This window comes from Eschscholzia californica, unplaced genomic scaffold (genome assembly GCF_041429995.1).
Source record: "Eschscholzia californica isolate CP2 unplaced genomic scaffold, dmEscCali1.0.p SCAF_1, whole genome shotgun sequence".
NCBI lineage: Eukaryota > Viridiplantae > Streptophyta > Magnoliopsida > Ranunculales > Papaveraceae > Eschscholzia > Eschscholzia californica.
This window is the reverse complement of record NW_028238198.1, coordinates 2,121,965-2,134,034: the sequence shown is the minus strand read 5'-3', so window position 1 is coordinate 2,134,034 and position 12,070 is coordinate 2,121,965. Positions and strand designations below refer to the sequence as shown.

Below are 12,070 nucleotides of genomic sequence, written 5' to 3'. Positions count from 1 at the left end.
CTTGGCACGACCTCTTCTTAACAAATCGTGAGAGGTCATTTGATTGTTTCTAAGCTCAATCTGAATTGTCTGACTCAAACGAGCGTGACACACTATACGATTGTTACAAGCCCATACTCATACTTGGCACTTCCTCTTAATGGATCGTGAGAGGTCATTGGGTCGTTCCTAAACTCAAAAAGTCGTGACGTAGGGGGCGGATGCATTATCCCTCTTGTTCGCCAAGCTTCTACAACCTTGTGGTCGTGGTGGCTTCTGGCTTGATGATTGTATTATTGGACGAGTCGATCATTTTAAGATTTAAAAAGTTTCCAAGATTGTATTATAATAATACAATATAGAGTGATGGAATGGGTGTTGATCACTTTAAGCGTCTTGATGGATGTCGATATATTGTATTATTGGCTTTTGTAGTAGTCACACATCGCTGGCAAGAGTGTCCGGAGACTGGGCTATAGGTGTATACTCAAGCTTAGTAAGTACCGAGGCCTTTTGGGTGGGTTCGTGGTGCCTTCGCCGAGAACAAAACCCTATAACTGTGTGAGGTGGTCAAAGCGGAGACAATATCAATAACTGCTAAGGCTTGAGACGTTACAATATAGTTATGGTTCCATTAGAATTAGATAATAATTTGTTTTTTATAGTTGTCCACCACTATCTAGTGTACTTGTTTTTTTTTTTTGTTTGATGAAGAGATCTAGTGTACTTGTTGAAAACTCCTAAAGCTGAATTTTGGTGGAAACAGTACGCTCCAAAATTTATCCCAAATAAATAAACTTATGAATTGATAGTATTTCAATCTCTTTATGAAGCCTTTAAGAGTCTATATAGTCTTTAAGGTCCAACAGTCTCCAACAACATTATAGTGGTTGATCAACTGGTTATGTATGTTCTTCTGTATATTGGAGATGTGACAATGTCATTGTAATAGATTTAATACCTCTTAGTGCTTCGTGAACAAAAAAAAGAAATGTGCCTTAACGACAGTAACTCTTTGCTGTTTTTACTTTTTATGGAAATAATTTTAAACACATTGAGAATAGTTGTTATGCTATGAAGAACATAAAATATCATTGTTATGATGATCTTTTTAGCTTCGTTATTGTATAAAATGATAATTTTTTGGCTTTTTTTTTGTTGAGAGGGCCTTATTAATATAAAAAAAAAAGATGTCCTTATGATTCCAATTCGCCCACTCCAAATTAGTACAAATTATTTGTTCTGAAACCACGGCTCGAGACGTAGTTTTAACTTTATTCAATTATCTATTTTGTAAACATGGTAGGACTCTAACAAAAAAGGAATTAAATAAACAAACTATAAATTTATTCCGTAAATATATACTAATTTGTTAAACATTTTACGAAAGATTTGTTATTGAATATAAAATTTCATTTCACCACTAAGTATACATATTTTTAAATTTTAGGGGATTGAATTATTTGCCTATTAGTCTGTTGTCATATATGTCAATCTAATACTAGAAAGTTCACTTAAATGTAAAATAGAATGAGGCCAGTTCACTTAAATGTAAAGTTCACTTATATGTGTATGTCGATCTGTATTACGAAGAGATAATACAAAGAAACTGTCTTATAAAAACCATCTTAAAGAGCACCTACTACACCAAAAAATGGTGGACAGATCGATACATCCATAGATAAATATGCAAAAAATAGTGACGATATTATGTCAAGTGACAGAGTGGCCGACAAATGTCAAGTGGACTAACTGAGTCGAATGGCTACATACATGTTGAAAATTGAAATGTGGCTTGCTCCAATTGATCAGGTTACTAGGAGAGATAAATTGTCGACCAGTTGGAGCTAGACACATCACCATTCGACCTTGTGTGGGCCACAATGGTAGGTGAATTTAGCATTCTTTTTCCACTGAATTTGATGAGAAGTTAGAACTGTGCAAGAAGAAAATCACCCTTTTGTATTTATATACCCCACCTCTCTCTCTCTATACAGTTCTGATCAGTTCCTCTCTTGGACTCATTCAATCAAATTATTGATTCATAAAAGATATTTTCATCTTTCATTTCATTAATTCTCTTCTGTCTTTATCTCTCTACCTTTATCTCACTTCATAATTTGCTATTTCTTTGCACAAGTACATCTAATTACCTTCAAAAAATCTCATTTTTCTCCATTTTACATCGATTTTGATAGTTTCTAGCAAAATTAAGTTCATGGGTAGTTTAATTTCTTCAATTTTTAGTAGTTTTGATAATTAAATAATCAATTTTTGATAGCTTATAGCAAAATTAGGTTCATGGGATTTAGGGTTTCAACCATACACAGAGAAGAACACAAATTAATAAAACAAAAAGAACACAAAGCAATATGGAATCATCACAACTAGGTTTGATTGAAGATTCATTTATTTCTCATTATACATCATGGGTTCATGAAGCTCTTGATGAATTATCAGATAACTTTACCATAACAGATCCTTCAATTTCTGGGAACCCAATTGTGTTTGCTAGTAAAGGGTTTCTCAAAATGTCTGGGTATTTGAGAGATGAAGTTATAGGAAGAAATGGGAGAATATTTCAAGGACCCAAAACTAATAGGAGATCAGTAATGGAAATTAGAGAGGCAATTAGGGAAGAAAAGGCAATTCAGATAAGTTTGTTGAATTATAAGAAAGATGGTACTCCATTTTGGGTTTTGTTTCATTTAAGTCCAGTTTTTAGTAAAGAAGATGGAAGGGTTATTCATTTTGTATCAGTTCAAGTTCCAATTTCGAGGAATTTGAAGAGTGAAGATGGGAGTAGTAGATGGCAAGAAATTGCATTTGGATCTTGTAGGAGGGAAGTCTGTAGTGATACTGTACTGGATTTGGATCGTGCTAGGCCATTGAACTCCATTTCAGATTCGGGTAATCGAGGTTTGCTTTAGTTTCTCTCATATTCTTCTTACTTGTTCTGCTTCATTTGGTTTACAAGTAGCTAGCATTTTTTCTAGAAAAGGGTTTTGTTGAGTCACATGTTAAGACATTAACTCTTTACGTTTTCAACTAAACATTAGAATCAATTCAATTAGTGAGTAGACTTAAACCTTTAGTTGTTAAAACGAGAAAGAATTTATGACTTAACATGAATAAAAAGTTAGTTGGAAATTTTCGTTCGACGGGACAGTTGTTTAATTCCTTATATGAATAGATAATTTGATTAGATAGTTCTTGGTGTTCTTCGGGATAAACAAAAAATGGAAAGTGAAGCTTTACAAATATAGTTATAAACTTATAATGGAACTCATATTTGTCCATTTGAATTTTTACTCTCATATTACTTTTGTTTACTTGAATAGAAGTTGGTTTGTTATAATTCCCATTAGGTTGTTGCTGGATTTCTTGTTTTAGGGTATTTTCCGTTAGGTGTTTCTTGATGTTTGTATACCAACTCTTCGTTTCACTCTCAGACAAGTTATAGTACTCGAAATTTTTATCGATGTTTTAACTTGCACTTTCATAATTAAGTTAGTTTGTTTCGCGATGTTATTAATACAGTATATGAGGATGAAGAAACATGTGAAGCAAATGACATTGAAAAACGGAAAGCTAACACGGCGATTAGCAGCATCTTATCGGTTCTAACTCACTATGGCGAGCTAACAGGAAAACTGGTCTGTGGGAAGAGATGCAAATCATCCATGACCACAATCGCTCCTCTTAGCTCGTCCTTAAATATATCTCTCGGTAGAATCAAACAGAACTTTGTATTGTGAGTTATTATATTTTCCTGTTGTAGATTAGCCATGCCCTGTCGTTACGAAAAGATCATTTGGATAACATATCTTGTGTTCGATTTCAGAACCGATCCTCATTTACCGGACATGCCCATTGTTTATGCAAGCGACTTGTTCCTAGTATTAACAGGTACTCAGTGCTATGTCGAGTTTTTCTTTTCAAATTATCATGATTTCTATGTCCTTCGGATCCTTAAAAAGAAAGTGTTTATAATTTATAATAAACATTTTGTCTCCATCTACCTCCCTTCCACTCTAGGTTATAGTAGAGATGAAGTTTTGGGTCGTAATTGTAGGTTCTTGAATGGACCTGATACAGACCCCAGGACTATTTGCCAGGTAATAACTTCTTGATGTTCTATTGTCTTTCTTATAACTTGCTGGAAGTGAATTTCAAATTTATTTGGGGTTTGGGTGGATGAATGTTTTTTGTTCATTGTTTCGTAGATAAAGGAGAGTATTGAACTCGACAAAGCATGTTCAGTACGTATCTTAAACTACAGGTGCATTGGTTATTACGTTTCGATATATTGTTAATGTATGAGTAAACTATTTCTCTGAGATATTAGCTTTCTTAAATTCCAGGAAAGACGGTAGCTCGTTTTGGAACCTTCTTCGTATATCATCTGTACGGAACGCCACTGGCAGGGCAAGTTTTATTCTTCCACGTTTATTTAATGTGATTGGCCTTACTATTTTTGAACTTTTTGTTTCCTCTTATGTGTTGGTTATTCTCATGTTGTTTGTCTTGTTGTCTTATATAACCGAATAATCTTCACGGGAAAGCTCAAAGTAGAACTGTAAGTCTGAATTGGTCGACTAACATGCATAAGCTTTAGGGATTCGTTTTCATTCTAATTCGACATGAAATTGCATGTTTCATACACAAAAAAGGAGTGGTAAGATGGTCGAAAAGAGCTCCGCTTTTTTCCATATCAGGGTTGTTACGCTGGGATATGGGGAAAGGTTTAAGCGAAGTAATTTCAGTTCTCATGTTAGATTTTTGTCATAGAGATTCTTCTAAGATATCAAAAAGTCGACATTGTTCGATATACTACTCAAAATTTCTGCTTTTCCAAAGATTGTTGTTAATACCTTTTATCTCTACTTCTGGTGCAGATAGCATTCTATATTGGTGTTCATATAGAAGAAAGTTGTAAGGTTGAAGGAGAAAGATTACACGGGTTGTCCCCGGAAATGAGGCAGCTTGGTGCTATCGGTGCAGTCAAGGTTGCTATCAGAAGCTTAGGGATCAGTGGCGGATGCTCGAAATAATACCAATTTCTTATCAGCAACAACGCCTTTTCTCTGATTGATAAGATGCATTTTAAAATTTAATCTCTATTCTCAAGGATATCGATTTAGTTCCAAAGAGGTAGAAGTAAAGAACACTAGCTTCTTGGAGGAATTTGTGCTAGTTTTGTAAATTCACATTATATAAATATGGATGAATGGATTTGTTTCTCTATTTGAAGAATGGGTACTCATCTCAATATATCTATTCAACAATACTCATAACATTAGACTCTTGTAACTTCTCCAAGGATTTCACCTTTTACAAGATTTGATGGGTAAGAATCAAATAGCAAAATTAACAATTTTAGAGAGAGAAATAGACTCAAACACATAGTTCTCAAACTCACATACAACACCAGTACTTTACATACAATTCCACACATTTTGGTACAAAAATTACTCCCAATGGATTAAGGAGTTTGCCTCAAGATATTCATCTCTTCATTTATGATTAAAATAGAACCTCAAAATTTGAAGTTGTCTTTCAAGTAACACACCACCTCTTGCTGCATCACCAATATCAAACCCATCAAGTCAATTGTTATGACTAAGAACAAGAATACCAAGAAAATCAATAGTGGAGGTAAACAATCAAACAAACAAGAAAATTCACGTGGTTCAGTTGGTAGGACCTATAGAACAATGACGTGATGATTTTCAGTATGAAATAAGAACAAGATTACAAAGATTTCTCAAGGGTTTTAGTATTTTTAGCTGACTACTAAAACCCTAGCACTCAACCGCCTCTTAATCCTCTCCCTAACACCGACTTCAGGATACTTGATAACAACTCCTTATAAAATTAGGGCAACCATATGTAAACAGATTGGGTCAAAATTTCGATCGGGTTTTCGCGTCGTCAACCGGGTTAGACATCGACTATATTTAAAGAACTTTCAACATCAATGCATTGAGAGAGAGAGAGAGAGACTTACAATTAAGCAAAGTAGTAGGCATCCAGTGGCTCCAGGGAACAAAGCATACCAAAGGTGCAAATGATGCAACTTTGCAGCATCTATGAACAACAATGGCAAGCTTGCAGCTACATTTTGTTTTGAAAGAGTAAATACATTATTATTGTTTAGGAAACACATAACATTTTATAGCAAATCATTATGTATTACCGGGGGGATGCATAGTGCCAGTATAAACCATGAAAGCTATAGATGCGGCCAAAGAGACGCTCCTGGCTAGCCACCCCGGACCTAAAATTGTTAGGGCTAGGACCCCAAATGCCGCACAACCTATCTGAGCCATGAACATATTGTACTTCTGCAAAAAAAAAAAACGTACTTCAAAAACTAAAAATTACTTAAAGAATAAAACAAATTTCGAATAAATTATTGAATTTATCAGAAGTCGAGATCGTAATTTTATGAGTGGGAATGAATTACGTGTGTAAGTTCTTAATTATCGTCAAAATGTTGGTTTCGCGATGTGAATTCCTGGATCATTAGATTGATTCCAGCATCTACCAAGTGATCCAAGATTCAAAGTCAAGAACCTGACATTCAATTCATTAAAATCTCTAGAGAAATTAAAAAATTTATAATTTTAGTTATGAGATAACTCTCTAGATCTGATCAATAAAAAAGGACTTCAAATTAAAATAGACTACTAATTCATTTTGCAAAGATTCTTCAAGACGGAGGAAAGTATCCAAAATAAGGAATCTCCTTTGGAGAATCTACATCAAACCAAGAATCAACAAAAATCCAAATCTAGATATGTATCTCCAAAATATCTTATGAAATGAATTTTATTTATTATTATTAACCCATGGATTAAAAAACTACCACTAGCTACCCATCTTATCAAGCAGAAACATAAGCACTAAAACCTAGAAGAAGAGAAAAAGAAAGAATGAACACAAAATTTAAGAACTCTAATAACACGATAAAAGTAAGCAATTCACTAATTTTGATCTCTTTTCAGCGCCACAAATATCTGTATAAAATTGTCAATATTTTACGATATACACGTTAACACATAAGGAGTTCAATTTAGTGTTATAAAAAGAATATGTAAAAAAAAAAAAAAAAACTTTGACATCATATGCCCCTTGATCACATGAGCAATACAATTATACTAGTAAGTAGTTTAATCTTTCAACAACAAAAGATGAAGTATTTTAAGTGCACTAGAATCTAGATTGATACTTAAAAGACAAATTCTTAAACTTAACCCCCTATCAAAACTTTTAAAAATACCAATATAAACAAGTGAGGTGAGTACATTTCAAGAAAAACGTGCAAATTGTCCCATTTTCAAATGGCCTAGATAATCTAAAAGCTCCCCACTTAGGGTGTTTTTCCCAACAAGAAATTTTGAAGGTATTGATTGGTTTGGTGTTTTTATTTGTTGAGTGGGTGATAAATGGCTCTATCAAAGCAAGATTCACGTGGGTTTCGTCAATAGTTTAGCTCTTTCCTTTTCATATATACAAAATAGAGGCATTCAATTTTGATATCGAAAATAATAGTGTCGATCCTAGTGATTGAAGTGTTCAAATCAGAATAAGGTGTTTTATCATTTATACATAACCACACTTTTAACTATTAGACTACAACTTGAATTCTATCTGTATTATATTAAGTATCTAAAAGTAACCCAAAACAACGGCTGACTTTGGACCTTCATGACCCATCCTGGCTGACCACGCCAGCCTTCGGGTTGGGTTGACCAAGTTTTTCGGGTCCAGTATTATTCTTGTTTGTGTTTACCCTTTCTTTTGATGAAAATTGGAAATGGTGGAGAAGGGTGGAAATGGATTTGGAGAATTACCTTAGCAGCTGGGGCGGAAGGAGTGACAAACAAAACAGCACAGACAGCTCCTAATGGTGCAATTGTCATGGTTGATATCCCTTTTGATACCAACATTTGATCCATCTTTCCTAATACTGCCATTGCAGCAAATGCCCCTGCATCATCTCACCCAAACAATCTAATTTCATTAAGAGAGAATATATATATATATATATATATATATATATATATATATAGAGAGAGAGAGAGAGAGAGAGAGAGAGAGAGAGAGAGAGAGAGAGAGAGACAACAACCCTCGCCTGAAGTGGTCAAGCACTTTCAAGTGACTGATCTTCAGGGGTTCGAAACACTTGGGTTTCAAACTCTGTTTAAAAACCTGCTGAACTCTACAAAAAGATGAAGAAAAAGAGAGAGGGAGAGAGTGGTGAGTTGAGTCGTCAAACCTGCAGAAGGCCATATGATGTCGCTCAGCGGAGGTCCAGGAGCAGTAGAAGAAGAAGATGATGCTTTCTCTGATTTTAAAGTTTCCCAAAGTGGGTTTGCTGTACTACTAGATGAAACCACTACACTTGATCTGTTTATCTTGATTCTTCTTCGATTTCTCTCTAATGATATCGAATTGAGTTGTGGGTTCTCTTTACTTTCATAATTCAGGTAGTCGCCGGAGAACCCCGAGGAGAAGGATGAAAATAAAAGTGTGGGTGGTAGTGGTTGTGGTGGTGAGTTTATTGGGGAAAGATGAAAATGATTACATCTGATCAATTGCAACTTCATCTCTTTCTCCTCAATTCAACACTCACCAACCAGTCTATGGAAGATAGATAGATAGAGAGAGATAATAAACCCACTCTTTCATAAATGGAGGCTATGGAGCTCTGTGAATGTCTAGAGGAAGAAGCAATTATGTTTATATATAAAGTAAAGCTTATAATAATAATAATAAAAGGAGTGGTATTCCGCCATTCTTGTTCGGTTCATGGGAAGATTCTATTGTTTCAAATCTAGCAATTAATTATTTAGCTTGTTGAGGTAATGTTTTTTTTTTCTAAGAAGTCAGTGGATGAAATTTGACTCGAAGCTTAGCTTCTAATCAGATTTGAAATTATTTGTCTGTCTAATTTTTTTATGTCTGACTCGTCTAAATGACTATTTAAGCTGATTTTGAGTCCAAATTAGTAAAACGAGTTCAGATCCAATTTATGTCCCTGCCAGTCAGATGACTCATACTTGGACAACAAAGAAGAAAAAATAATAACACCTTAGACTTTGAAAGAAAGACTCCAAAGTTTTGGACTATAATTCCACCATCAACTTGTTTTGCATATAACAATTATGTGTTGTCAAATAATATTATATGATGGAAGATAGCTCGAATGTGATTCTTTTTTATCAGGTTAACATGGTTTTCAAAGAAGATCACAACTTGGACCACACCTAAGTTTCATATCATGTTCTTCGAACGGAGATACCACCCGAATTGAACGGTTCTGCAAGCCTGATGGGGCCAAGAGAGGGTCGGTGGAGCCCAAGACAACCAATGATCCATTATGAAGATGAAACTAAAATTGGTTCCTCATATAGTTGGACAATCAATGAAAAGGAATCCTATTCCTCTTAGGGTAAGCAAGTATACTACTCGTCAAACTTCTAAGATTATCTGAAGATGATAAATCAATCATATGAAAGAAGAAATTTGCATTGATTCATCAATTCAAAGAAGTAAATCAGTTCGATAATCTTGGTTTATTGTTCTTAAACTTTCTAAGAATACTCCACATGAAAGTAGAAACAAGAAAGAGAAAGATACCAGTAATAACAGCATATTTGAAACCAAGGTTGACAAGCAAGTTAACCAGAAGACCAGCTAATACAACTCCAACAAAATTCGCCGATAAACCAGACCAGAATGGCATATCGAGTAAGGAAGCTATAATAGCACCTGTCCAAGCTCCAGTACCAGGAAATGGAACGGCAACAAACAACATTAATCCAAGCCATTGAAATTCTTCAACTGGACCAGCTTTTTCTCTTGCATTCTTGAATAACAGATCAAGAAATTTAGAGGCAGATGGACTCTTTTGTGCAAGAAATGACGCAAATTTCTTCAAGTAGAGGATGATGAAAGGCACTGGAACCATGTTTCTGAAATTACAGATTTAGTAAGCACCAGATGGTCATAACACTTTAAACTTGGTTATTAATCAACCATTCACAGAAATTTATCAGAAGGACATCATTTAAGGGAGAGTCCAGAGCGTGGGTTGTAAATGCATGCTCCCTGGAGCCTTCATTAGGAACAATGGAACATAACCCCGTTGGCATGAACTTGGGTTTGGGTATCAAAAGCAGGACAATAATGATTATTTCTAAGGCTTAGAGCACACAAATGGTATCAGAGCCGAGGTAGCTAGTCTCCAAGGGTGGGGGATTGTGATAGACCCACATCAATTGGATGAGTGTTCAGAGCCTAGGTTATAACTGCGTGATCAAGCTTAGTAAGTGTCAAGACCTATGGATGGGCTCGTGGAGCTTCCGCTAGGAACATAACCCCGCCATGATCGTAGGCCTGGGTCTCAAACGCGGGAACAATATCGATAATCCCTAAGGCTAGGGCCATACTGACATACCCATATAGTATCTCAAACGGGAGCAAGTTTTGAGAAAAGTTCATTTTCAAGATAAGGGGCAAAGACAGAAGCAAGTTCATCAAAATCAGAAACATAAACAAGGAAGAGACTGAATTTGGGGTAATGAGAAAAACCCATTATCAGATTTTCATTGAAGAACAGATAAATTCAACAGTGAGAAAAATCTCATCTTAGACCAATGAAGAGGGTAGAAGATGAAGAATTTAAGAAAAATTTCTTAAAATTCAGAACTAAAAGGAGAAGATTCATAAAAAGAGAAAAAACCCATGATCAGATTCTTGTTAACAACAACACATTTCAATTTTTTAAATGAATCATACAAAAAAATGAGGGAAAGGGGGACTAACCCTAGGACTGATAAGACAGTCAGAAGAACAGGCTTAAGCTTCAACCAATAACCTACAGGAATGGCACCACGGAGCTCCACAACAGGAAGTGTAGCTAGGGCAAAAACAATAGCTTCATCTGGCCACCCAGAACCTCGTAAAGCACTTGCCACTTTCACACCAAACCCTGAATTCCTAATTGTGTCAGCAGCTACCAAAGCACAAGCACGAGCATTACTTCCAAAAGCAGCAGATAAAGCAACAGATAATGAAGTCCAAATCAAAACCCAGATAACAAATTTGACACTTGTTTTTATTTCATCTTCGAAAGGAAGAAAATTTCCATCATCCTTATTAGCTTCGATAAGAATATCACCCAAGTTAGTAGTAGAAATTTTTGCTGTTATTTTGCTCAGAGAGGAGGAGTTAACAAGAGGAGAGAAGAAATGGGTAAGTGAAGAAAGCTTGGGTTTAGAGAGATGATAGGTTTGAGAGATGAATGGAGGAGTGGGTATGGGTGAAATTAGTTTGTGGGGTTTTAGAGGGGAGAAGAAAGATACTGGTTTTGTAGTTGTAGCCATTGAAGAAGTGGGGAAGAAGAATTTAGGTATAGAGAGGAAGAGAGGAGTAGAGCTTCTCACATTTAACTCTAAATTCACAAAGAACCCCACTTTTTGTGATTTGGTTTATTGATTATACATTTTGAGATGTTCATGGAAGATTTATTTTCTATTAGAAATTGGAAACAAAAGGAGTATTGATTTTATGAGGTCTTTCAATTTCACACATCAATTTTTCTTTTTTAGAGAGTTTGAGATGGACCTATACCTCAAGAGTCATCATATGATATAAACAAATATTCTCCCACCAAAGGGAATCAATAGGTCTGACTGAGTTTATATGAATTCATCATTGCTAGGTCATTTTGGGTGGTCTCACAAATAAGAATTTTTTTTCGGAATACAAATTTATAAAAAAAATAATGGGTTTTCTCAAATATTTCGGGACAATAAAATTTCATCTTCTTCCTCGTCTCGCCCATCCCTGCCACCACCTCTTTATACCATCATCTTCCCCGACTACCATCATTATTTCTCTCTCCTCCTTCGTACCTTTCTCTCTCTCCTCTCACTCTATATTTGTTCCCCTTCGCAGCAACACCGCTCACTGGTTTAGGGGGTTGGCGTTCCGGCAAAGGAGAAGAGAGAGGCAGGAAGAAAAAGGGGAGAAGAGTAGTGGTGGTAGAGGTGGTTGGTCATCGACAATGATAGTTTAC

General features: G+C 35.4%; 2 protein-coding genes across 6 annotated transcripts; one reads left to right on the top strand and one right to left on the bottom strand.

Moving 5' to 3' along the window:
- The first annotated feature begins 1,891 nt into the window (after nucleotides 1–1,891).
- On the top strand, nucleotides 1,892–5,226 carry LOC147563119 (protein TWIN LOV 1-like). Of its 5 annotated transcripts, none has more exons than XM_086635049.1 (7): nucleotides 1,892–2,889; nucleotides 3,520–3,733; nucleotides 3,824–3,888; nucleotides 4,018–4,097; nucleotides 4,206–4,261; nucleotides 4,344–4,407; nucleotides 4,878–5,226. In XM_086635049.1, exons 1-7 carry the CDS (start codon nucleotides 2,352–2,354, stop codon nucleotides 5,031–5,033), a joined length of 1,173 nt encoding a protein of 390 aa, XP_086491175.1. In that variant the 5' UTR covers nucleotides 1,892–2,351; the 3' UTR covers nucleotides 5,034–5,226. The 5 variants fall into 5 exon arrangements, 4 of the variants coding, with proteins under 4 accessions (XP_086491175.1, XP_086491162.1, XP_086491168.1 ...); XM_086635036.1 differs by having other exon boundaries at nucleotides 4,344–4,437; XR_015223483.1 differs by having other exon boundaries at nucleotides 1,904–2,898; nucleotides 4,206–4,241.
- LOC147563118 (uncharacterized) lies at nucleotides 5,227–11,665 on the bottom strand. Its single transcript, XM_086635016.1, has 6 exons — nucleotides 10,816–11,665; nucleotides 9,628–9,962; nucleotides 7,839–7,975; nucleotides 6,179–6,326; nucleotides 5,990–6,096; nucleotides 5,227–5,560 (listed from the first exon to the last, which is right to left on the bottom strand). Exons 1-6 carry the CDS (start codon nucleotides 11,373–11,375, stop codon nucleotides 5,519–5,521), a joined length of 1,329 nt encoding a protein of 442 aa, XP_086491142.1. The 5' UTR covers nucleotides 11,376–11,665; the 3' UTR covers nucleotides 5,227–5,518.
- Nucleotides 11,666–12,070: the final 405 nt, after the last annotated feature.